The sequence below is a fragment of the Stegostoma tigrinum genome, chromosome 24 (genome assembly GCF_030684315.1).
Source record: "Stegostoma tigrinum isolate sSteTig4 chromosome 24, sSteTig4.hap1, whole genome shotgun sequence".
Taxonomy (NCBI): domain Eukaryota; kingdom Metazoa; phylum Chordata; class Chondrichthyes; order Orectolobiformes; family Stegostomatidae; genus Stegostoma; species Stegostoma tigrinum.
The window spans coordinates 8,179,552-8,207,500 of NC_081377.1; the positions used below are offsets into that span (position 1 = coordinate 8,179,552).

Genomic DNA, 27,949 nt, shown 5'->3' on the forward strand with positions numbered 1-27,949 from the left:
TGCACATTCTCCCTGTGTCCACGTGTGTTTCCTCTGTGTGCTCTGGTTTCCTCCCACAGTTCAAAGATTTGAACGTTAGGTGAATTGGCCATGATAAGTTGCCCATAGTATCTAGTGATGTGCAGGCTAGGTGCATGGGAAATGCAGGGTTACAGGGTTGGGGTGAGTTGCTGTTTGGAGGGTCAGATCATTAGAATTTGAACAAGCTGGAAATAAGTATCTAATGATGACTATCAATTGTCAGGGAAGAATCCATCTGGTTCACCAATGCTGTTTAGGGAAGGAAACTTACTTGGTCTGGTCTACATGTGAGTCCAGGTCCACAGCAATGTGATTGACTCCAGGCAGTTATGGATTGACAATAAATGCTGCCTAACCAGTGATGCCCACATCTGTGGCGGAATAATTAAAAAAATAGTGGATGGTGAGCTCCCTTCTTTAACTGATGTGATCCATTTGGTCCGGGTGCAACCAAAATGCCAGGAGTTTGACCCGTTGACACTGAAAAACAAAACAGCAATATATTTCCCAGTCAGGACAGTGAGAGGTTTGGAGGAGAATTTGCAAATGTTGCTGCTCCCATATACCTGCTGGCCTTATCCTTTGTGGTAGTAGTGAGTGAGGGTTTGGAAGGTAGCATTGAAGGGGCCATGGCAAATTTCTCCAGTGCATCTTGTAGATAGTACACGCTACAACTGCTGACATTGAATGCTTTTGGTGGAAGGGTTTGGATTCTTGTGGATGTGAAGCCAATCAAGCGAGAGCTGCTTTGACCTGGATGGTGTCACAGTACATGAGTGTTGTTGGAGCTGCACTCATCCAGGCAAGTGGGGAGTATTCCATCACACTCCTCACTTGTGCCTTGCAGATAGATGGTGGACAGGCTTTGAGGGGGTCAGAAAGTGAGGTCCTCACTGCATGATTCCTAGCCTCTGACCTGCTCTTGTAGATACTGCGAGACCGGCTGAGTTCAATTTCAAATTTCCAACATCCCCCACATTTTTCGTTTAATTGAATACACTGAAAATTCTTTGGAAGCCAAAAATCCTTCCCATTAGTTAACTTAGAACAAAATGGAAGGTTTTAATAGGGTGGGAGACAGAAATGTCTAAATGACCAAAGGGATCGAGTGTAAGTCAAAAGAAGGTGACAATAGAAGAAGTGACGAAACAAAGGAAGGGCCCAGTGGAGGTGCTTATGGCGACAGTGGGGTCATGACCAAGAAGGGTTATCTGGGGGAAAAAAATGCTTGGAAGCACTGGTTCTATGTCAAATTTGTCAAACAGAATGTACATCCCTAAAGATTGGCAAGGCCCATTCCAAAGTAGTAGTGCTGTCCATTGAACTGATTCAAACTGCATAAGCTTTCCAGTTCCTGATATTCTGTTAAAGAGAAAAAAAACTACCAGGAAATGCAGAAAACCTGAGATGAGAAACAGCACAGATTACTTGAAATGCACAGCAGGTTAATCAACAATTGAAAGCAAGAAAGACTTATATTTTTGGATTAATTCATCGTGAGAACTCTATTACAACCTGTCATTCGCTTTCAGATGCTGATATCCCTGCTGTGCGTTCCCCAGCATTTGTGTGGTTTTATTCTCACAGGCTATCAGACAAAATTAGTAAGATGAAAGGAATTTTCTCTGAAGTAAAAGATTGTGATTATCAGGGTACTAATGCCTGACCAAAATATTTGTTTCTGAGCTTGCTTTGAGTAGGGGCACTAAGGAGCCCAGCTGTGGCCTTAAGGGAAAGTGGCATGGTGGATTCAAAATTAGCTCAATCAAAGGAAACAACTGATTATGGTCAAGAAGTGTTTTTTTTGGGACAGGAAGGCTATTTGCAGTGCACTCTGTAAGGTTCTATACGCGATTTCTTGTTGTTCATTGTAAACATGTACAATTTAACCCTTAGTGGATAGGGTATGATTATGAACATGGATGATGAGGTTGATAGCAAGACAAAGAAAGCTGTAGACTACAGGAAGCTTCAGATGACCTGGTTAGATGGGCAGAAAAGTGGCAAATGGAAATCACTCTGGGCAAACGAGTATTAAGGCATTTGTGGAAGGTAAACAAGGCAAGAGAGTACATAGTAAATAGTTGGACACTGAAAGGCGTGGAAGGGCATTGGAATGCAAGTCCAAAGATCCCTGAAGGAGTGGGAAAGTGGATAAAGTAGTCAAGAAGGCACAAGAGATCTTTTTTATTAGCCTAGATGTAGAACAAAATAGCAAGAGTTTTGCTGGTCTTTGTCTTGTGGGTAGGATGTTAGACTGCCTGATTGCCTTCCAAATTAATATGCCGCAGTCTGTGTTTATTTTAACAAGAAACTTTTATTTGCAGACATTCTATGCTCAGAGTCACAACCACACAAGCTTAGAGTGTCTCTGCATGATACTTCTTCTCTCCAGACTCACCGTTCATATGATTTTATTTCATTATTACATCACGATCTCCTAGCCCCATACTGTTAACCCATTACATGACACTGGATAAAGCAGCAGTTGAGAAAAAATAAAATCTGGATATGTATTTGAAGTGCCATAAGCTATAGAAATATGGTGAAGAAGCTGAACATTAGGATTATAATTGATAACTCTTCTGGTCAGCAGAGACAAATGATCTGCTTCTGAGTTGTAAGTTTTTTTTTAAGAGATCTGTAATTATTATTGAGAATAAATTCGGCTGAATAGCACACGTGTAACAAAGATTCTGACCACGTGAGTTCATGATCTCAGTCAATATTGAATACAACATCTTACCCTCACTGGTGAAGTGGTTGATTACTTGTTTGTTGATATTAGCCAACACAGTGCAACAAGATCCTAATCTCCATTCCACAGCAGGGCTAGGTTTCAGAGAGCTCTAACTGGCCTCAATGCATCTGTGTTAGGAAAAGATAAGTTTATCAGGACTCTGTCCAATGTACGAGATGGGATTGATAGCAGTGGATGCTGTTGAAACCACCATTAATTTTTCTTTTACAGGGAGGAGGTAGAAAAAGGATAACAAAGTAGATATCGAACTGCATAGACATAATACCTACAGGATTGAAATGTCGGATCAAGTTGTAGGGTTGGGGCTAGTGGGTGGAGTTCAGATCGGAAACCTAGAAATACAAATTTCCCAAAAACTCTGCAATTTTTAACTAATAACTTTTTAATTATTAGCTCCAGGTTTCCCGTCCAATGGATGGTTTGATAGACTGTCTCTCAGGTGAGTAAGTTGGTTGCTGAGCTGCACAGCAGGGGAGCAGCATAAGACCATAAGACATCGGAGTGGAAGTAAGGCCATTCAGCCCATCAAGCCCACTCTGCCATTTAAATCATGGCTGATGGGCATTTCAACGCCATTTCCCTGCACTCTCCCCGTAGCCCTTGATTCCTTTTGAGATCAAGAATTTGTTGATCTCTGCCTTGAAGGCATCGAACATCCTGGCCTCCACTGCATTCCGTGGCAATGAATTCCACAGGCCCACCACTCTCTGGCTGAAGAAATGTCGTCTCATTTCAGTTTTAAATCTACCCCCTCTAATTTTAAGGCTGTGCCCATGGGTCCTAGTGTCCCCACCTAACGGAAACAACTTCCTAGTGTCCACCCCTTCTAAACCATACATTATCTTGTAAGTTTCTATTAAATCTTCCCTCAACCTTCTAAACTCTAATGAGTACAATCCCAGGATCCTTAGCCGTTCATCATATGCCAAACCTACCATTCTAGGGATCATCCATGTGGATCTCTGCTGGACACGCTCCAGGGCTAGTACGTCCTTCCTGAGGTGTGGGGCCCAAAATTGGACACCGTATTCTAAATGGGGCCTAACTAGAGCCTTTTAAAGCCTCAGAAGGACATCGCAGCTTTTATATTCCAACCCTCTTGAGATAAATGACAACATTACATTCGCTTTCTTAATTAGGGAAAGAGATTTGTGTGTGCGCGTATGTGTGTGCGCGTATGTGTGTGCGCGTATGTGTGTGTGCGCGTATGTGTGTGTGCGCGTGTGTGTGTGCGCGTGTGTGTGTGCGCGTGTGTGTGTGCGCGTGTGTGTGTGCGCGTGTGTGTGTGCGCGTGTGTGTGTGCGCGTATGTGTGTGCGCGTGTGCATGTGTGTGCGCGCAAGAGAGAAGTGGAGGGGATAGGAGTTTTTAAGTACGGAGTAATAGGTGTGAGATTATGGAGTGAGGTCAGTTACAATGGTCAGGAATGAATTGATAATCAGAGCATGAATTGGTGTTGGGGCTGCCCTGTAATGATGGGCATGAGGGATAAATGGATAGACGGCACGGATTTACAGGGCAGCCTATTAACTAGGGAAAGCACTCCTGATCCTATTAGCCCATGTTAAGATCCTTCTCTTACGGATCTAGTCTTTCCTATCTCTTTTTACCTGTCCTAATGTTTGGAAAACTGGCCAGCACGGTGCCAGAAGGGATGGCACTGCTAATCAAGGCTCACTATTCTGTGATCCTTCAAATGTATGGATGACCCATTGAATCAACAAGATGATAAATTTGCCTGATTTTGATAAATATCTAAGACAAAAGATATTCCTACTAGGTTTCATCAATTAACTTATTATTATAAACATACATGTCTTTGAGCAAATAGGAAAACAGAAACTATGACAATGCAAATTTAAACTATATCGCCTTTAAACCCAAGCCACACGCATTCATTCATAAAAAGGACAGATGACAGTTGTGCAGGGTATTCTATCATAGATGGGAAATATCAGGTGAAATGGGCAAATTCTGAGAGTCAAGGGTCCAAGCTCAAGGTGAATTGAGGTGAACTTCTAAATTTTCTTTTGGTTTTGGTGATGCTATTGTCAAAGACAGAGTCTAAGAAGACCTTTTAATTTGGTAACTGGTCAGGTGGACCTGGAGTCTTTGCTTGAGTTATATGATCTACTTTTGAGTTTTGAGTGCTGTTTGCTTTTTAACTCAGTGTGAGAAAGAAAGAGAGACCTGTTGTTGCTTGATAACAAAGTGTGGAGCTGGATGAACACAGCAGGCCAGGCAGCATCTTGGGAGCACAAAAGCTGACGTTTCGGGCCTAGACCCTTCCACCGGATGAAGGGTCTAGGCCCGAAACGTCAGGCTTTGTGCTCCTGAGATGCTGCTTGGCCTGCTGTGTTCATCCAGCTCCACACTTTGTTATCTCGGATTCTCCAGCATCTGCAGTTCCCATTGTCTCATGTAGAGTTTATAGTAGGTTAAAAGTAAAACAAAACTGTACAATAAAACAAAGACAGTTGCAAAGCTTCAAAGACAGTCCCTTGTAATGAGAGCAGATCATTTACCCACAACTCCCATTCCTGGACCATCTCTGGTAAAACAGCAGAAGTGAGCCACTTGGGTTCTTATTTCATATTTTTATCTTCTCACCCAGAACAAACTCACCCAATTTGAGGGGTTAAGCAAGACCATGATTTTGCACAAGGCAAACTCAGGCATGAAACAAATAAAGGGTCAGTCAGCCTGCTTTGATGTCAAATGAGTAATGAAATTGAACTGCACATTGGAAAAGCTCCCCTGTTCATCTTCGAACTGTGCCACAGGGTATTTTATAGCTGTTTCAACAAGCAGTTGGCATCTTGCTTTAATGCCCCATAGAAAAGACACCACCACTGATAGTGCATGACATTTTCAGTACGCCATTGGTACAGACTTAAACTACACACTGGGACTGTGGTGTAGAATCAGTGGTCACTGATTCACCATGTAGCCTTTATTCTTCACTGATAGTCCAGTACCATTGTTTCTAATGTTCAGAATAAATATCATAAATGTAGTGACGCCTTCACTGTCAGGCTTGTTTCACTAAAAACATGCCTGCCACCAATGTTTTACACTGGGAAGCAAAGAAAACAAAGCCAAACTGTGGCTGGAAATTAGAGCATATGATGAAGAACAGTTGCCTTAGTCCTGACACAGTATAAAAATCATCAAATGCTGTCATCGTGCCATTACAGGACAAAATAAAGCAAGGCAACGAAATCTGGCAGTTTGTTAAATTTACCCTTTATTTTCACATACTGCCAAAACTCTACATAATAGGCAAAAGTACTGCCATTTTCAAATATATGTGTAACTTAACAAATTTGTTAACAAAATCGTTACAAGAACTTTTTGACTTGAATATGTCAGATTTTGCAGGGATGTTCAATATGTAGGATTGTAGCAGTCTTCATATTTGGCTAATACATCCCATGTCAGATATGCAGCCTGAGGGCAAGACATCTCAAATGACAACTTACAGAGAATATAATAGGCATATAATTCTCCAAATAACATGCTTCACTCTAAGGTATTACAATATATTTGGTAGCAGATACTTTTCATGCTCTGTAGTCATTATGTTCATTTTTTAGGTGGTATAAGCCCAGCATTAATTTAGTTACAACAGAATAATTCTACTTCATATTTCACAGGAGGGTATAATGAGGGTAGTGCTTTGAGGTTCTAAGCAAAAGTAAGCATTATTTAAGAGGCTTTTTAATATAATTTACATTTGATTAAAAGAAGATGCGAAGCAGCAGGTGTTCCATTCCTCAAGCCAACAGACTATTGCCACTCACTCACACCCACAGTCTTTCTGAGTCATGAGCCTTTTATTCCTACAAAAAAAACTCGTGAGTCACCGAAACCAGTGATGTAGCTGTTACTTCTTGCAGGGGAGTTATTGATGTCTGCATCATGCAGAAAAGTGAAAAACCGATTGGGTGAAGGACACAAAAGCACAAGTAACGGAAAAGAACCAAGAATGCAGAAGATCATAATTTATTGGATAAAAATAAATTCTGCACATGCAGGACACGTCAGTAACCTCCTGAAAGAGATGCAGCACTTGACAAATCTAGCCAGCTCTCATCTCGACACACTCATCAATCTGCAATCCAATTCCTGTTTTCAGTGAGATAACAAAGCGTCTAGCCGGATGAACACAGCAGGCCAAGCAGCATTAGAGGAGCGGGAAGGCTGACGTTTCGGGCCGAGAGGGGTCTAGGCCTGAAACGTCAGCTTTCCTGCTCCTCTGATGCTGCTTGGCCTGCTGTGTTCATCTAATTCTCCAGTATCTGCAGCTCCTGCTAGCTCTACTCCTGTTTTTAGCGCTTATTGTCACGTGATGCCCATATTTGAATTGATTATACATACAGGGCTGCCAGTTCTGGTTAGAATCATTCATCACTTACTCCTCCCACCCAACAGATATCACATCCCCAACACAAATGTATATGTGCGCATGTGCACGCACACACACACCCCCCTATATAGATGCATACAGAAATACACACACATACATACGCCTGTATAGATACACACATACACACAGGAATACACATACACTGGTATAAACACACACACACACACACACACACACACACACACACGTACATACACCACACAGACATATATGGACACCCATATATACAAACGTACACATACATAGACACACACCATATGCACACCACACATGGATAGATACACACAATCCACACATCACACATACTCATACATAGACACTCACATATAAACACACACATATCCCAGTACATATACACATACATATACTGTAGGAGTGAGCAAAACCCCCTGTATTTTAGAATACTGGACCAAAACCCTGGATTTTTAACAGAACTATTAAAACAGAAAAAAGGCAGCTGGGCTGTGGCCTGGAATACACAATCATAGGGAGAGCTGTCTGGAACCATGGTTCAGTTCGAAATCCTATTCACACTTTAGGCCTAAAGAAACAATAAACCAGACACAAAACAATAACTTCAGACATTCTGGACTCTTCAGAGGTACTAAGGCATTCAACTTCGATTAACATTCATTTGCAGAAATACTGGACATTTCACTTCATTGAGAGACATTTACACTTATTCTAAACTATCATAAGACCATAAGACATAGGGGTGGAAGTAAGGCCATTCGGCCCATCAAGTTCACTCCGCCATTTAAATCTTGGCTGATGGGCATTTCAACTCCACTTCCCTGCACTCTCCCCGTAGCCCTTGATTCCTTCTGAGATTAAGAATTTGTCAATCTCTGCCTTGAAGGCATCCAACGTCCTGGCCTCCACTGCACTCTGCGGCAATGAATTCCACAAGCCCACCACTCTCTGGCTGAAGAAATGTCGTCTCATTTCAGTTTTAAATTGACCCCCTCTAATTTCAAGGCTGTGCCCACGGGTCCTAGTCTCTCTGCCTAACGGAAACAACTTCCCAGCGTCCACCCCTTCTAAACCATACATTATCTTGTAAGATTCTATTAAATCTCCCCTCAACCTTCTAAACTCTAATGGATACAAACCCAGGATCCTTAGCCGTTCATCATATGTTAAACCTACCATTCCAGGGATCATCCGTTTGAATCTCCGCTGGACACGCTCCAGGGCTAGTATGTCCTTCCTGAGGTGTGGGGCCCAAAATTGGACACAGTATTCTAAACGGGGCCTAACTAGAGCTTTATAAAGTCTCAGGAAGCCAATTCACCACAAAGGGGGCAACAGAAACACAATGGAGAACACAGGTTTACGAGGTGATAACAGAGCACACAGTCCCCATTTCTGAAGAAGGATCCGAACCCGAAATGTCAACTTTCCTGCTCCTCAGATGTTGCCTGGCCTGCTGTATTCCTTCAACTGCACACTGTGTTATCTCTGACTCCAGCATTGGCAGTTCTTGCTATCTCTCAGTCTGTATAACTGCTGGCCCTGATGTGGGAGAGAGAGAGATCCTTCCCACACCTACCAATAGAAGAGGGATCCCTGACAGCTAATCTCTCTGAGAACTATCTACACAACTATCTCCCTGAAACTTACCAACACAGGGTTGTTCTGTACCAGGGGAACCACAGGCAACCGACTGTGACCAGCTAATCTGACAACCGACAACCTCCAAAAACCAGCGACATGACAGATGAGGCCTCAGACGCATCCTGAGGTAAAAACTGGCTCGCAGTCCAAGGATGTGTGGGCTAGGTGGATTGGCCATGCTAAATTGCCCATAGTGTTCAGAGATGTGTAGCTTAGGTGGGTTATAGGGGGATGGGTCTGGGTGGAATGCTCTCAGGTTCAGAGTGGGCTTGTTGGGCCGAAAGTCCTGTTTCCACACTGTAGGGATTCTATGATTCTCTGATGATTCTATGAAAACCACCACAAAGTAATAAAAACCCAAGTTCTCAAACCAGAATGAAGGCCGACACCATCCAAAGCCTTCAGCCGAGCACTGGCTACAACAACAAGCAGGAACAGCCAGCTGTATTTCAAAATTGTGTCCATCCCCAGTGTTGAGCCTATTTCCTCAAACCCAAATATCCAACCTAGCCAGCAGGGAGGGGGAAGGTGAGTTGGTGACAGTGCTAGGGACCCCAAGGTCAGGAAGTCTGATTAGAGTATCTGTGTTTGAAACTACTGTTTAGTTTCTAATAGTAATTGGCCTGTGGTTAATAACTGATAGTGTCAGTTTCACTGTTTGGAATTTGCCTTTTTATCTCTTGTATTTTGTTCAACTTTGTGTTATTTTCCTGTTTATTACTTTTGCCTTTCTATTTCTTGTGATACACTCACCTTTGCATTTAATAAATGCAGAGATTCTGTGTCCTGAAACACCTTGCCTACTGCCTTCTTTACTTCACATTCCTAAATTAAGTCCAGGGATTGGGGGTGATCCAGGCTGCCTGAGAGTTCCAGGATAACAAAGTGTGGAGCTGGATGAACACAGCAGGCCACGCAGCATCTTCGGAGCACTAAAGCTGACGTTTCGGGCCTAGACCCTTCCACCGGGTTACTGATCACACAGACCAGAGCTCCCTACAATACACAAATACATACACACCACCTATACACATATATGCATACACATACATACATCACACAAAAACAGATCCAAACACACAAATATGCACATACACATATACGTACACACATACGCACACACAGAGAGACCACACACACATATATGCTCATTGCACATGCACACACAAGCGGCACACATGCATACGCACATACACGCATACATACAAACATACACACGCCTACACAGACAACATATGCATATACCACACATATGTGCTCATGACACATGCATATATACACATTCATACATAAACACGTACATACGTGAAACACAGATAAGTATACACACACAAGACACTGCAAATCTTCTGACAGGACAGTTCTTTACTATCAGAGACGGTTAGAGATTATTTGATGAACATTTTTATAATTAATAAACAAATAAACTCAAAAGAAATTTAGAAGAAAAACACATCATCCTTTAGCGCTTACCTCAAAGGTTACTGGCCACAGTGTCCTGGAGATTTATGCTTTATTACTGGAGGGTTTGCATCCTGAATTCTTACCTTTTTTTGGTTCCATGTTTGAGCCATGATAGATTGTAACGTTAAACATGAAATAACTATTATTTCAAAGGGAAAGGACTTGCAGGCTGCAGGTGGAGATAAAGAATTTCTGTTGAGAGAATATCTTTCATGGTCTCAGGACATTCCCAAGCATTTTGACAGTGAAGTAGCCTTTATAAAGTGTAACCACTGTTACAATGTAAAGAAATTTTTCACTGCATTTTTGCAAAGTCAGGTCACCTGAACGCACAATAAGATCACGATCGGATAATCTGTTGGTTGAATGATGGGCATTGATCAGGAGACCAGGAAATCTTTTCTTGCTCTCATAACATATAAAAATAAAATGAGGCACAGTGGCTTGGGGTGGCACAGTGGCTCAGTGGTTAGCACTGCTACCTCAAAGCACCAGAGACCCAGGTTCAATCCTCACCCTTGAGCGACTGTCTGTGTGGTGTTTTCACATTCTCCCAGTGTCCGTGTGGGTTACCTTTGGGTGCTCCATTTTCCTCCCACAGGCTGGGCAAATTGGCAATGGGAATTCTAGGGTTGGGTTGCTCTTTGGAGGGTCAGTTCAGACTCGATGGGCCGAAGGGTCTGTTTCCACATGGTAGGGATTCTATGAATAAAAAAATGCTCTGGATGCTGGAAATCTGAAATAAAAATAGACAATGCTAGAGAAACGCAGCAGATCTGGCAGGCCTCTGCAAAACAAGAGTTCATGTTTCGCATCCATTAGCACTTTTTTAGAGCAGGAAGAATCATTACGTTTGAAATGCAAACTCTGTTACTCTCTTCACAGATCCTACCAGAGTTAGTAGGAACTGCCGATGCTGGAGAATCTGAGATAACAAGGTGTAGAGCTGGATGAACACAGCAGGCCAAGCAGTATCAGAGGAGCAGGAAAGCTGACGTCCTTGTTACACCTTGTTATCTCCTACCAGAGTTGCTGAGTTTTTCCAGCACATTCTGTTTTCACCTCAGTGCTCCCCTTGAAGATTTCTTCTCTGAAATAGCGGCAAAGGATCTTTTATACTCACTTGAGAGGGCAGGCAAGTGTTTTGTGTTATCTGATAAAAGGCAGCTTCACAAACACTGCCTCAGTACTGCTGCCATATATCAGTCTAGAGTATATGTATGAACCTCTAAAGTAGAATTTGAACCACAAAGTTGGTGGAATAGTTAGAGATAATGGGAACTGCAGATGCTGGAGATTCCAAGATAATAAAATGTGAGGCTGGATGAACACAGCAGGCCAAGCAGCATCTCAGGAGCACAAAAGCTGACGTTTCGGGCCTAGGCCCATTATGGTGGAATAGTTAACTCTGAAGACGCCACAAATATTTTGGGGAGAGATTGAAAGAGACAAATGATGCTGGAAATGTAACGGAAGGTGGTCTTTGTAAGGGAGAGGCCTGGGGTCCAGAAGCTAACATCAGGGTCACATGAAAGGACAAGTTTTTAAAGTTGCCTAATTCAGATTTAGAATCCAGTGACCAGAACTAGCATCAATGGGGCTGGGGTCGTACAAGAACTGAAGGCAATGCCTTTGGCTTTTGTAGGGACAGATCAGAGGGCTCGAAGAGAAGCTATTCCTAGAGATCTGGCTACAATCAGACTCGCAAGAGCATAACCAAGACAGGGCAGTCCTTCACAGTCTACCAAAGTGAGTAAGGGACATATATGGTGCATGTGTGTGATGGTTTCATATTCTGTGGAAAGGGCCTGCAGGATAATGCACCTTTTGGAGTAACAACAGAATATCATTTTTAAGTTTGCCTGAAGGCTTTGAGTGCTCGAGGGCAGATGGGCATTTGATTGGAGAGGTCCACATTGTGAATTGAGAACAAGGTGGGCATGGAAGTCAGGCATGTTCAGCGACTTTGGACAGGAAGGAGAGATTGTTGCTCATGGTAGTTTACAAGGTTAAATGTTTTGAAAATGTATTCTTTTGAGAGGAAGCATTGATTATATCTGTTTTGCAAACGAAGATGCACATGGAAATATTGACAAGGTCAGTCAGTGCAGGGGCCAGGGAGTTGAGTGGTCAGTATCTCAGTGGGTTTGGGATCCAGGATTAGTGCAGGCAGGGAGTCCCATGGACCAGTTTGGAGACAGTATACAAGATGAAGAGACATTTGGTGATCCAAGAGCCAAAGCACAGAGATCTTCACACTGTAGGTGACTGGTTAGATCCAAAGAAGAGTCATACTAACCTCAAAACAGTCATTGACTTTTCTCTTGACAGATGCTGCGAGGCCCGCTGAATTTCTCCAGCACTTTCTGCTTTTATTGTGGGTGAATACATGGTCTCTTTTTGGAAACAAGGAAGCTCAGATGTTTTGTTGCACATCCTGCAGTTTAGGATGGAGGTGGAATGGGAGTACAATTTCAGGAGTTGCGGGGGGGGGAGGTTGGGGAGGGGTGGGTGGTTGGTGAGTGGGTTAGTCATGGAATAAAGAAGGTGGTAGGGAGAGGGGTTGCTTTGTTTCTGGGGCAGTTGAGAATGGTTGATCCCCAGGGTTAATCTGGAATAGGTGAATTACAATCCTGGATCCCTGATGTCTGCCGAGAACATGAATTCAAACGAGCCCACAAAACCCCTCCTCGAATTGTATGTAGATTGATTGCAGGGCAGCAATCATGTTTTGGAATTCACTCACGCCTTCACCCTTTTCGAGATTCATCTTATCATAACTAGTCTGAATCTCTGACGAGGTTATCAGCACTTAATCACTGACGAGTATTCTTAATTCTCTCAGTAACCTTTCATTACTTGGCAATCAACTGACAATCTAATTCTGTCGATTAGCAACAGTGGGACCCTGGAATGTGTTGCGTTGATACAGTCAGGGCTTGTTCTTCTGAGAAACAGTTGAAGCAGTTTTACTCTGAATTTAACTCTGCTGTATCTGAAGTTAGGAGCTTATTGTGCACACAGTGTTATTTCGTTCCCTAAGGCCATTTTATTGTTAAAAATAGTGAAGTTGTTTCTGATAGAGAAGTGGTCCTGTTGTTCTCTTTCACTGTAGCTGACTAGAAAAAATGTAAATTCACTTAAGTCGAACATTATCCAAAGTAAATGCGTGTTATTTTTGAGAAGCACACTTCCGATCAGTTTGGTATTATTCTGATGGCTATTATACATGATAAAAATCAATTCAACAATGAATGTCAGCACCCTGACCTCTCTATATGACTACCCAAAGGTAAGTGGCTCTCTGGACATTTCTGCAACACTTCTGTGACTGTTCAATCATCACCTTCTGCTTTGAATCACTTGTCCCCATCAAAATGCTTATTATATTCAACCAAATCATTCTTATTACATGTCCCATTGCTGTTGAAAATTTAAATTTCTTTGTGTCTGATCATGCTCCTGTCAAACACCTTAGATCTGACCATGTTAAAAGGGCAGTATCATTACTGATTAGTGAATGTTTCGGAGATAGCTCAGGTTGAAATCTAGTGTTACAGGGCAATGTTCTCAACTGTGGAGCTTTATTACAGAACTGGAACTCCTCTAGTTGATTTGCATCCTGTAAACTGATTCTAGATCCTCAAAATATAAAGCACTGATGCTGTGGCTATAGGATATAAGGCGCATGTACCAGACAAAACTTGACATCAATGTACACAATGTTGGGACAAGCAGCTGAAAACTTAGTCAAAGAGGCAGCAGTTGAATGGCAGCTTGAAGGTGGGAGAAACAAACATTCAGGCAGGGAATTTCAGAGCCTGCAATGTATTCAATACAATACCGTGTTGCTGAATTGGGCTTATAATGAAACCATCTGCAAAATGGTCGTCCCCAGTCAATGCTTCATGGTAGGGGTCAATGACTATAGCAAGCCTGGAGATATATTAGTATGGTATTGCATTTCTAGCCCACAAAAGATCCACCTTTTCGCACAAAAATATCTTGCATGCATTAACTTTTAGACTTTGACTTACCCAAATTACCCATTATGCACACAACTGTTCTCATTTATTCTCAGCTCACTATTCTTGTTAGTCTTTGCACATGCATGGCTGACATAATCTTTAAAGCAAGCTGGGCCCTTCATGTTGTGAGTGTGTGTTATCATTGGCTGTTCATGACATCCCTTCCTCAGGGTGTATCATTTCCATGTCATTGTTGTTGCCATGGTATCTGTTGTGGTTCTGTTTCCATTGTCGGAGAGTTGTGGATGTCTGGGTCTGATGACTGATCAGCAGCCTGCACATATGGTGAAGTCACATTCTTCCTGATTGGCTGCCTGAAGTTCTCCACATATACTTGTGGTTGCAACAGTATCTTAGGTCCTTCACTTTTACTGGGTATGGTCAATATGATAATTCTCTACATAGGCCCTAAGTGGTCACTTGGGCCGAGTCTTGTTGAAATCTTTAAGGGTTTATACGCTGACTGGTTCTCCAATGTTCAACTCTGGCAATAGTTTGTCTGACTTCTCAAAGTGAACAGCATAAAGCTGTTCCACTTTGAACTTGTCATTCCCCCCATTTTAATAGCTATTTGTGCTATTGGGGGAGTGGATTGGATGCTGTATGACATTAGACTTTACACTGGAATACTTATGTGTTTCTCCTGAATTTGCTTGATTTCTTTATAATTCTTATCATGATTTTCACTGCAGCTTCAGCCTTTTCATTTGACTGGGGATAGGATGGACATGACTTTTAGTGTTGAATTACCCAATCTGGCTGCAATCTTTTTTCATGAACTGAAGGCCATTGTCAGTCATCACAATGTTGAACATGTTGTAGTGGCTGAAGTGTTCTCTCAGGTATTTTACAGACTCACTGATGACTCGTTGAAATGAGCTGATCCACCTCCCAGAAGCCAGAATTGTAGTCCACTGTGACATGACAATCAGTGAGAATGAAGTGATCTACTTCCATATTTATCCATGTCTGGGATGTCATGTGCCATACCAGCTCTCCAGGTTTCTTATCTTAGTACTCGTTACAAGCACTGCTGATATGCTGCTTGATTTCATTGCTCATATGTGGCCTGTACAGCCCATCTCCTGCCTTCATCAGATTTGATCCAATTCTTTTTTTTAGCTGACATGGATGTGTTTTAACATCTCACCTTTCAACTCCTGAGGATAATGGCTGTTTCTTTAGTAAATATGCCATCTCAGGCTGTCAATTCATCATGGTATGTCCAACATGCTTTAGTGACTATGAGGGTTTCTTTGGCAGTTTTGGTCTGTCAGTTGACCAAGGATTCTTGCACTATATAGAGAATCGCATCTTGCTGGGTGGTTTGTTTGACTTGAGAAGACACTCGGTCTTTAGATTAATGTCTCTGATGCACCAATGAATTCCAGAGCATGTTGATCTGCTATTTCTCATTCTGTCATAGCATCCTCTACTTTCTCCACCAGGAGTGCTGCCCTGAGCAGCATATCAGCTACGCATATCTCTTTCCCTTGTTTGTACGTCATGTCCAGATAATATTCCTGCAACATGTTTTGTAACAGACTGGGGAAGCTTGAGAGATATGCTCTGAAGTGGTAAGTGATCAGAGTTAACTGTCTCTTTCAAGTTGATGAAAATGTTCATAATCAAAGGCAATGTTTAGGTATTGTTCCTTGATTGCAGTGTGACATTGTTCCATTTTCAGTGGTACTCTGGATGCAAATCTAACTGGTCAACTTTTCTGCATTAGGGTTGCTGCCTTCCTGTCTTACTGCCATCCTTCTTAATGGCAAACTCATTATCTCTGTCCAACTGTGACAGGGCTGGAATTACTGTCACTAGTTGATTAATTCTATGAATGCTGCTTCCTGTTCTGTGCCCCAATACCACTGCATGTTCTGAGCCATAAGTTAGATGAATGGTTCACTCTCATTGGCAGGAATTTAAATAACACATTGCTGAATACAACAAATCACTGCATTGCTTTTCCATCTGTTGGTCGGTGCATTGTTGCTGTAGCTCTTGCTTTTTTGGGATCTGGATAAAGACATTCTGCTGTCAGAATATGGCCAATGTACTTGACTTAGGTATCTTTAATTGTAATCTGATCTTGTTCAACTTCAGGTTAATCTGCAAGCTCTGTCTAGCACTCTGGCTAGATTTTGAACACAGTCAGGAATGGCTCCATCCATTGTGCCACAGAATCTATAAACTAGCAAACCATCTCAATAACTTGCCCTTTAGGATGATCACCAACCATCTCATGTTGTTTGTATAGAGCTCCTCTAGAGCCATGGAAAAGACAAATAGCATGAGTAACCACCTATAAGCCACAAACAACGTTTATCTTGTAGTTAAAAAGTTGATGTTTTAATGTAGAAACACAGAAAATTGGAGCAGGAGTCTGTCATTCAGCCGCTTGAATCTGTTCCACCATTCAATATGATGGTGGATGATCATCTGCCTCTTCTTATTTTCAGCTCTCTAGTTTGCTAAGATGTTGCTAATCCATTTGTAGAAGTTGCTGCTTTCTTGTTACCCCTCTCTTTTCCAGCTCTTTGAATTCCTTTTTCAGGCTGGCTTTGAGGGCAGCTGGATTTCCCCTTGGCAGAAGCTGATTTGGACTTACACTCTCATCTACTTCGAGATATTATTCTCCAGAAATACTTCCTAAATCTCTAAACACACTGTTGTACTTCCTTATGATTTGTTCCACTGTCAATGGTTTAATGCACTGAGACATATTGCAAATCCCATGTGGCATGTTGAAGGTGACCCAGCCAAGCTTTCGACCTGCTCTGGTTGATATGAAGAGGTTTTGCTTGCCTTTTATGAACTTGGCCTCCAGCACCTCATTCTTGCTACTGCATTGGATTTGCAGAGTAATCTCATAATGAGGGTGCACTCTTCAAATCGTCTCAATCTTCCTTTCAATGGCTTCATTTTAGATCAATATACGTTGCATGATGCACCCATGTCTATCTAATATTTATGTTGACTTGATATCCTCCTTCTGCAGTCAGCATTCCAATAGTCACAAACCATTTATCACCTATTGAACTGACTAAATTAACCCGTTTTATGGCAGAGTCATTTGTCAGTATCTTCAGCTTATATTGGTACAGTGCCCATGCGTATCTGCTTGCTGTGCTTCCTCCTTGTCATGCACTTGTGTAAAAAGTGATTCAGCTTCTTGCAATGAGAACATTGCTGTTGATGACTTCTTTCTCATTATGAGATGTCCTCTGTGGTATTGTATCCTATTTGTTCCCCATGACTGATTTGCTCTTTGGACCTGGAACTTCCATCAGCATAATTAAAAACCTGGTGTGTTCTGCTCTGAAAATGTTCTAGCTGCTGATTTCCAACCGAAGTACTTCTGCACATGATCATCACTTTCCGAATAGGTAAGTTTCTCCTTTCTCAGTAGGCATGCTCTTATTACAGGATCCCTTCCATCCCATAAAATTGGATCATCTTTTAGTTGCACACATTCACTGAATTCTTTAAGCTGAGCTAATATTGTCATAAATTGATCACCTGACCACTATTCACCTTGGGCCCTCATATTGAATACGTACAATTCAAAGCGTGCCTTCAAGGCTTTCAAAATTTTTGTAATCTCTTCTTCTGACATTCAGAAAAATTTACATAGGAATATATTTTAGAATGGGATCTCCCCAGTCGTAATAAAAATGCAACTATTTGAGGCTGGCTCCATTTTTGTTTTAGTTGGAATGTCACAATCTTGTGATTTTGCTAACTACAAATGGAAAATTACCAGCTCTGTCTCATAATACCGTTCATTTTGACCAGCACTGCAAGTATAAAAGTTGTAGCCTTTGTATTTTACCTGGCGTGTCAGCTGTGGTTTGCATCTTTGCTCCTTTTTAGCTTCTTTGAGTGACCGCTTTTACAGCTCTGAATACTTGCTGTGTCTCCCTATGATCACCTGTGTTTCTACATAGCTCTTTGACACTCAATACCAGCTCCACTTTTGACACCATGTTGCCTGTACTATGTCCATGTTGAAACTGCCTCAAGGTGGATCCCCGCAACACTGCGTCACATGGTAGATGTCATATGACTTCAGATCAGTCAGGAGGCACATGGACACATTTTTGTATTTTTTTCCCAAATGGAACGCAAGACTTAGAAAGTTGACAGCATGGCTGGAAATGATAGAAAGGAAGAAGTGACAGAGGTGCAGAATAGGGTATTAAACTCTAAGTTGGGGAATCATTACATCATTGTCTGGTTTAATGAGCAACAAATATGTATTCAGCATTTTTGAAAACATATTTCAGTGGGTTTTACACCAAATCTCAAGGCTTTGATCAGTTTGATCTATCTTGTCTGAGTTTATCTTTGACATCAATGCAGCCTTCAGTCCAGGTCATGCTTGGGAGCAAGCTGAAATTGCTTGGAAATTGGAACTGGGTGAAAGAAATGAAAACTATGAACAGCAGAGTTGTTGCTGAGAAATTCATTCCCAACTTCACTGTAAAGGGCTATCCTAAGCACACACACTGGCTGCTGCTCACTTACATTTCCAGGAACTCTGGGCTTTCTCATCCATTAAAACCCACAATGCTGGCCAATCAATCAATCTTTTGGAATTACGTATCCACTCATTGAAATTGTATTATGCACTGGCTTGATGAAAACATCAATAATTTGAATTCATGTGGAGGAAGAAAAGTCAGCATAAAGGCTGGAATGGGAACTGGTAATACTGAATAAATAAAGTTGGGACCACAATTGATTTGTAAAAAAAGCTGACATCTGATCCATTCCCTTATTAAGTGGAATAACTCAGCGTTAATTACAGTGAAACATCTAAGTAACTTATTTACTGATGCCTGTATTCATTATTTCTATCTATGCAATTTCCTAGGAACTCATGGCTTAATTTCTAGAGTTTATTTGGTGACATACATTATTGTTTATTGATAGTTGCGGAGACAACTTCAGTCACAGTTTGAATCTGGGCGCTAATGTTTTTACATCCACACGTTAAATATATCAAACGCCATTGTGATAAATGCACACACGCTTTTAACTTAGTTAAACACCATTAGTATGCACAGACTAAAAAACGTGCTTGCACATCGCTAAGCTTACTGATGACTAAACTTACCCCCATCACCAAACATCATCATACATCACTGACCATTCTCATTACTGAACATCCTCACCATTAAACACTCTCTCATATCACTAAGGTTAGTCAGCAAGCACAGTCACAGGAGCAGACTTTGGTAGTACATCAGACTGGTGAAGTGGGCAGGTACATTACAGAGAGGATGTAATGCAGAAAAGTGCAAGAGATTCGTTTCGCTTGGGTGAATGTGAAGGCGCAGAGAAAAAATAACAATTGCTCCTATTTTAATGGGGATGCAGGAATAGAGATGTGGATGTGCATACACATCTTCAAAGCTGACAAGACACAGTAAGAAAGCTATTAAAAGGCATGTGTGGTCCTTGGCTTTATAAACAAAGGCTCTGAATACAAAAGCAAAAACATTATGCTGAACTTTTCAGAAAAATTCTGGGTATTATACTTTTGTGGAAAATAAAAAAAGACAATAGAGGGTGCAGAGGAAGGGGCAGAGAAAGATGTCAGTTACAAGCAGAAATGATAGAAAATTAGATTGTACTTCTGGAAAAGCAGATTGTGAGGAAATTTTACAGAGGTGTTTAAACCTTGGCAGATTTTAGTGAAGTCAATAAGATAAGCCTGTTTCTAATCACAAGGAGCCAGAGGGCACATTTTTAAGGGAAAATAATCTGAAGTGACAGGAAGGAAAAAAAAATACTGTAAGTTGTAACAGTTTGAAAGGTAGTGCTGGTAGAAATGGATTCGATAAGGGCCTACAAAACAGCATTATGTAAATGCACTGAAGTAAAAATGCTGTGCTATGTGGAGACAGCAATAAAATGATACTAATTGCATTGCCCTTTTTAAAACTGAAACAGGCACAATGGGCTGATTGGCCTCCCTCTACATTGTATCATTCTGTAATTCTGCAAATAACACTGAATATAGTCACTAAACTCACATAATTTATTATATTCCCATGGTTAAATATAAACAGACCACTAACTGTGCATGATATTGATTAAACATACATGTATGATGTATTCTGATGCATTGTTAAACACAAACCTACAGCATAAAATATACAAACAGCGTTAAACATATTTACCATTATCTGTATATACTCTCAGATCACAAAACATGTGCATCTGCACTTAAACATGGTGCTAACTGCAGTCTCCCTTAAAGATATTAAGAGACTATCACATATTTCCCTTCAGCTGCTTGCTGATCTTTGTTCTATTGCAAGCATATTGGCAAAAGTATGTAAAATATGTAATTCTAACATTTCAGCCCAAAAAGGGACATTCATCTCAAAGTTTTTTCTTCCCTATCTCAAATCAAAGAACATGTTCAACTCTTTCCCAGGAAATACCTGACGTAATTCAATTTCATCTTTAGAACATGGTCAACTTATTGCTAAAATAAAAGGAATTCTGAATTAGAATAAAGCTTACCACAGTCTAGCATAATAAAGTAAAATATTCCATTCATGACTAACTTGCTTGATAATGTATCGTTGAATATGCTAAGCTGAATTACAGTCAACAATCATATTTACAATTACTCTGAACCCAGCTCAACCCATCCATGTAATTGTGGATGAACCATTGACGTGTACAGTACTGAGGGAAACATTGAGCCATCGTGTCTTTGCAGTCTGGTTGTTATAACAATCCAAAGCTAAATTTTAAAAATGTACGGTGCAAAAACGAAAAAAAGAGAGAAATCCCAATCTCTCCTCCCTCTCTTATTGATAACATACGAGAATTTTCAAATCTATAAGAATTTTAAAATAATGTCACATCAGCAAAAACATCCTGACGAATCTTTCACGTGCATTCATAAAAGTGCTAATGTTTTCTCTCTTTAATGGGTCATTATTATTAAGAAAGGTATTTACTTCAATTAAGTAATTGTGGTTGAAGTGTTGAACATGTCCCTTAGCTTGAGGTAGGGAAGGAGAAAACCTTGATATTTCGTTGTTTTTCAGACTAATATCATACTAAAATTGCATAATTTACACATTTGAAGCCTCCTTCGGGGATATGAGGACATATTCTACTCGTACAGTTCATGCAGCACTGACGGGACGCTGCAACATCAGAGATACCTTTTGCGACATAAAACAATAAACGGAGGTCAGCCATTACTTCCGGATAGAGATAAAATATTTTATGTTACATATATCTTTTCTTTTGAGCAAGATCAATCTTTATCCCTCAAACAGTCTGGCAATTATTACTGGGCTGTTTGTGGGATCTTGCTGTGCGCAAATCGACTGCTCACAAGTGACCCCACTTCCAAAGGACTTAATTACTGATAACGCATTCTGAAGTATCTTGAGGTTGTAAACATGCTGGACAAGTGCAAGTTCTTTTTTATATTAAAAAGGATCTTATGAACTTTCTGGATCTAACGTTTGGGGGCATCTGTCCGAATTTCAACTTTATGCCCTTATTTTCCTGTGGGACCGTGGTAAAAAGGTGCTACAGAAATGTGTGGAGCTGGAGGAACAGCAGGCCAGGCAGCATCAGAGGAGCAGGAAGGCTGACGTTTCGGGTTTACACCATTTTCAGGACTGATTTTGAAATTGTAAATGGACGGGATAGAATTGAAACTTAGCAACTTGAATGTGAACTATTACACAACAGTCATAAACAATAATAATTATTGTCAACTTATGCTCAGTTCTGTGAAAAGCTAGTCACACCTTCAGTAGGACTGGTGAAGGGTGGTAGACCCGGAACGTCAGCTTTCCTGCTCCTCTGATGCTGCCTGGCCTGCTGTGTCCATCCAGCTCTACACTGTATTGCTGCAGGAATGCAGATTACTTTTCATCACGATTGACTCATTTTCCCCCGACCCCCGTGTTTTTCCAATAAATGTGCACTCCTGCTCCTTGGTTCTTGTCCCGCGTTTATCCACAGCCTAAAACAAAATACAGCCTCTTCCATAAAATTATGTTTTATTTACTGCTTTACGCCCAAATTACTGGACCACGGAAGGCAGCGATTTGTATGTGTCCCGTTTTGCAAAACCTCCGACTGACAGCAGAATTCTTCATTTGAATTTGAAAGTGTGTTCCGTACACCTATATATCGGAGCACATCTCCTCAGCTACCTCTTTAATGTGAGCTCCACAACCGAACTTCCCTGTCTGTGAAGCTCCCTATCCATGGGTTCAGATCACGCCCAGGGTGGGTCGGCCACCAGTCTAATTCGATGGGCACAGACCTGAAACATAAACGCTGTTCTTTTTTTCTCCCTCACCCCCGGCCCCCTCCAAACAGATGTTGCATTCGGTTTTGATTTTAAGTTTTTCAATGCTTTTGATGTTCCCTCCTCTCCTCCCCTTCATTTGACTAAATTTCCGAAGTTTTCCAAGTGTCTTGCGAGGCAAAGACTTCTGAAAAATCCATTTCAGTTGCTTTTTTTTAGTTCATGCTCATTTGCCCAGGAATTCTGAGTTTACTAACATAAAGATGACACAGCATTAAACCGTGCCTTGTCGGTTGATTTCACTCACCGAGTGGAGGGGTGTTCTTGGCGGTGGAGTGATAGTGACCCTGTCTCTGAGACGGGAACACTCGGGCTCAGAGGGGCGCAATAATGTTTCTGAGCGAGTTAATTCAAAAATTTTAACGGGTTACAATATAACCGATGCTCCGAAAGCTCGCGTTTTCAAATGAACCTGTTGGACTAGGTGATTTCTGACCTTGTCCACGCTCCCCCAAACCGAGACCGGCGCCTCCACACCAAATACTCAACTCCGAACGTGAGCGTGATCTTGAAAATGTGCAAATGGACTGGGTAGAGTTGAACTTAGCAACTTGAATGTGAAATATTAAACAACAGCCATAAATTATTATTATCAACTCATGCTCAGTTTGTGTGAAAGGGCAGGGCTTATAGGAAAGCTGGTCGCTCCTTCCCAGCTCATTGGCTGGTTCTGCCAATAGACCCGCCTTAGTTCCCAAAACCCATTCATTCAGTGGGTGATTCACTGTCAATAAAAGCGCACACAGTCACTACGATGGCTTGCTTTGGATTCATTGGTTTCTTACGCTGTCAATCAATGGGCTGCCCATCCTCTCTCTCGAACCTCCAGAGGCTGCAGTTCGCTGTTAATATTGGAGCAGATGCTGGAATATAATAAAAGATAAGAACAAGGTAGGGTGGCGGTTGGGGGAAGCAGAGCCCCAAGCCTGAGCTAACAGAGGAGAATGCAACCCTACAGTATGAATGCAGTAGTGAGAGTTAGAGGGAAGCTGGTGCGGGAAGAGAAGTGCCGGGACAGGAATTTGAAAATGACTTTAGCTCGCCTGCGCTTCTGTCGCCTCGTCCTTCTGAACTTTCTCCTTCACAGTCACCGGACCGCTGCGAACGAAGGTGAGCAACCGGCTTGGAGCCCTGTCCCCGGGGGTGGGGTTGGTAAGGGGAAGGATGTAACCCGGGGAGCTGGGGGAAGAGCGCTTGGTTCCAGGGTTGAGTGATTGAATGCTCTCTCCGCAATGTCCTGGAATTGAAGTCTGTTTGGGACTTTGGGGGCGTGATGGTGGGGGTCTGACCTATTCCCCTTCCTATTCCGCCTGCCCTGTTCTATTTTGCTGAACAGATCAGCTTCACCGTGAGTTTGTGTGTGCGTGTGTGTGTGTGTGTGTGTGTGATGGTTCAGAGGCTTTGCACTGTGTTATAAATAATAAGTCTGTTTTGACCTGGTTTTAGTCCGTGTGTATGTCTGTCAGCAAGCGTGCACTTCGAAGATTTATTTTCCAGCGTTTGAACAGATGGCGAGCTCGTCCTGCTTAAAGAGCATTCATTTCTTCTCTTTTACCATCTCCCACTCCTGAATACTCTCATTGCTGGTTCTCCTCTCAGAGGGGCTGGGGCGGTAACTCGCAATCTTTCTGGGCAGGTTTTCTTTGCTTGAATCCCCGACCTTTTCCTGTACAGTGGAGCGATATTTACAGGGAGAGATGGAGAAGGAGGAAGGTAATGTGCAGAGCTGTCGATGGGTAATTGCTTTACAAGAGCCAGCCAGGGACGAGATTCTATCATGTTCCTTGTGGCTTTTACTTGAAAGGGATAAATTTGAAACTTCGCTGATCTCTCTTTCCGGCCAGAGGTGACTTGTCAGAATGCACATCGTGCAGATCAGTTCTTTGTCTACGAGTGGCTATGAGATTTGAGAGTTGTCTCATGAATGGATGAGGAACGAGGCAGTAAGGCATTCCCCCCCCCACCCCCTTCAGCTTATATCAGGAGAGAAATACATATTGCTTGGCAAAACTCATTCACAGGCACCGCTTCCCTGTGCAGACTGATGGATGCATTCATTTAGATTGAACCTTTGAGCCGTACACTTCTGGACCGAAGTGTTGGTGATGAGGCCTGGCGTGCTGAGTTGGTGTTGGTGAAGTGCCTTACAGTCTCTGTCGATTTGGGAAAGCAGAGTGTTACTGAAAATAAACTGTGATGCATCAGTCTCGTCAAACAACCCAGAGAGAGGGATAAAAGGCTTATCTCGGGAGACAGGTGATGGCGATCGACAGATAGCAACCAGCGATACAGAGAAGCGAGCCAGGCTGAGAACTGTTAGTGTTTCAATTACACGTTATGTCATTTTCAAACGCTGCGAGCATCCGTTATAGCTAAAGGGGGTGAGAGAACTTCACCGGAGGAATGTTTGGAAGTGGCGTAGAGAGTCAAGTTAGCTGTCTCCCAATATTTAACGAACAAACCAACAAACTTCCGTGCCTTTTTCCAAATGTCCACTCTCACATCCTTTTGCCCAGCCCATCACAGAATGGAGAATATTCTCGTCAGATACTCATATTGAACGCTACGTGTTTGATGGTGTTTTTATTATCAGGAACTGGACGTAGCTAGAATATCAGTTCCAACATAAAAAACAGAAAATTGTTGTAAAAACTCAGCAGCTCTGGCACTATCTGTGCAGAGAAATCGGAGTTGACATTCCGGGTGGAGTGACCCTTCTTTCACTGTTCTCTGCTGAGTTCCTACAACAATTTTGCTTTGATTTTGTTTCTGACTTCCAGCATCCGCAGTTCTTTCAGCTTTTGTTTTCGTTTAGGATATGAGTTAACTATGTTTACAGACCCTCTTTCCGAATATGTAAACATCAACAAATTATCTTATGTTGTTTTAAGCTGCCAGCAGTATTATTTCTGATGTGCTAATCAAAATACTGTGTAAGTGTTTGGAGAAAATGGAGACAAATTCTGCAATCTCACCAGGACTCCTAATGATCGGCACTTGAGGTGAAAATATTACACCTGCCACTGGATGCAGACTAACGTACAGTGGGCAACCCCTGCTCTTTTTCTACTGTTGGTTGGAGGGTGACAAATGGAAGGTTTTTCCAGGAAGGGTAAGCAGAGTGACAGCAGAACACATGGCACATGGAAACTGGTTTGTCGAGCCCAGGTTCTCTGTGTTGAACTGCAAATTCACAGCCCTGTGCCAGTGCACTGAGCGGTACGCCCGCTGACCTGTGCCAGTGCACTGAGCGGTACGCCCGCTGACCTGTGCCAGTGCACTGAGCGGTACGCCCACTGACTGAGCGGTATGCCCGCTGACCTGTGCCAGTGCACCGAGCGGTACGCCCGCTTGTGTGCATTTGATACACTGAGCAATATGCCTGTGGACTGTGTGGTGTGCCCACTGACCTGCATTTGGCACATCAAATGGTGCACCTGCCAGCCTGTGTTTGACACGCTGAAACACAGGCTGAGATCTCTGCTGGTTGCTAAGTGAACCTGCCGAGCTCTGCCTGCTAATCTCTAACTGTGTATGATATTTATTTTTTAACTGAGGACAGACTTCACTGTCACCGTAGCTCTTCACAAGCTCAAATGAGTAAAGCAAAATAGCTTTTGGTGGAAGGCTGTTCTCACTAAACTTTCCAAATTCAGCTTCATGCTGGCTGCAACATCATCCACTAATAGTATCACACTGCTAGGAAGGAGTTGTACATAATATAGGGACATTTGTATTGCCCATTTTGTATGAGGATGGCACAAATTCTGGCCCTTAATAACGTGCTCTGAGTGACTCCATTGCTGCATTAACATGAATGAAAGCTACTCAGCCCAGCCTCCTCCTATCTAACATCTCACCATATCACCCAACACAGCTTGGCTCGTGTAGCTGGTAAGTAGCAAATGGGAATCTTAGAGTTGTGGTTTTAAGCTCCATTTTTGTCAAATGATTTAGTCAGTTCCAGGCTTTTGTCCAGCTCTGGGCACTGCATTTTGGGAAGGATGTAAGTGCATCAAAGAAGGTTCATGACCTTGCATACAGTAATGACCACTTTTGATTCCGTGGATCCATTTGGAGAAAGTAGGACTGTTCATTGCAGAGGTGATATTTGATCAAGGTATTTAAAATCATGAGGATAGAATAGACAGGGAGAAGCAGTTCCCATTCAGTGATAGGATTGAAGGGCAGAGGACATGCAATTAAAGTAGTAGTCAGGAGAAGCAATGCCATGATTTTTTTTATTCAATGAAATGAGCGGTTAAGAGTCTGAAATGCACTGATGGAGACTTTGGTGGAGTCAGGGTCATTTGAGGCTCTCAAGTGGGAATTGGGTTGTTATCTGCGAAGGAAATTAATTCTGGGCCAAGGGAAGAGGCCAGGGGAATGTCATTAGGTGAATTGCTCTTTGCAGAGGGCTAGCACAGACACAATGGGCAGCACGGCTTCCTTTTCTACAGTAACCATTGTATGATTTTGATTGGTTTGTCTCTTTGTTCCTTTCTCCTTATGTATTTGCCTGTCTCCCCCTGAAATATATTCACGCTTTTTGTCCTAACCACTTTTTGTGGGGACAAGACCCATGTTTTCATTAATGTCTTGGCAAAGATATTTCTTGTCTTTATTGGGTTTATTATTGATTATGCAATCCCCTGCTTTTGGACCCACTAACAAATGGGGATTATTATTCCATTAAACTCTTCCACAATTTTAAAGAGCAGCAGTAGAGAAAATAGTTCAAGCCCTGTTCAGTCTTTCTCGATAATTATAAATGATAGGACTTGATGTCACTGGAGAACTAATGCATCAGCCACACTGCTATCCTTTCAGTGGACAGTGGGAAGCTGTAATAACGTCTTTGCCTTCGACCAGATGGCCCTAATAGATCCAACCTTCTCTGCTGATTCATGTCTACGTCATTTAGCTCATGTTGGGATAGACACTGATGATCCTTCCTGCCCAGTGGCTGCCCTGTGTTTCCCATAGCTTCCTTCTGAATGTATGCAGCATTTACCCTGTGCCACAATTCTCAGCTTTGCATGCTCCAGACTGTTTTGCATCTGTGCTATTGACTTGTTCTAGTAATGCATCCCTTTCTCCCAAGAGGCAGCGCTTATATAAATTGTCAGTTTCACTTGCTCAGTTTATTTTCATGTGCAAATTTGCATATCTTTTTTCAGTCTACGTATTTTCAGCTGTTCATTTTTTCCACGTCATTGGAAAATAATAAATCAAAGGTATTTCATTACAGAGAAGTGCCTGTGC

General features: G+C 42.1%; 1 protein-coding gene and 1 long non-coding RNA gene across 2 annotated transcripts in view; one reads left to right on the forward strand and one right to left on the reverse strand.

The window, feature by feature from the left end:
- Positions 1–385: 385 nt before the first annotated feature.
- On the reverse strand, positions 386–23,235 carry LOC125465183 (uncharacterized). The gene is made up of 3 exons (XR_007250187.2): positions 23,121–23,235; positions 2,768–2,889; positions 386–501 (listed from the first exon to the last, which is right to left on the reverse strand). It is a non-coding gene; the product is annotated as an uncharacterized LOC125465183 (long non-coding RNA).
- Positions 23,236–23,540: 305 nt separating this feature from the next.
- LOC125465066 (ephrin type-A receptor 7-like) overlaps positions 23,541–27,949 on the forward strand; it is a 775,671-nt gene continuing 771,262 nt past the window's right edge. Inside the window, exon 1 of the mRNA XM_048558149.2 lies at positions 23,541–23,794. Coding sequence (XP_048414106.2) covers positions 23,629–23,794 — 166 coding nt within the window. The 5' untranslated portion in view covers positions 23,541–23,628. The remainder of the gene's footprint in view (positions 23,795–27,949) is intronic.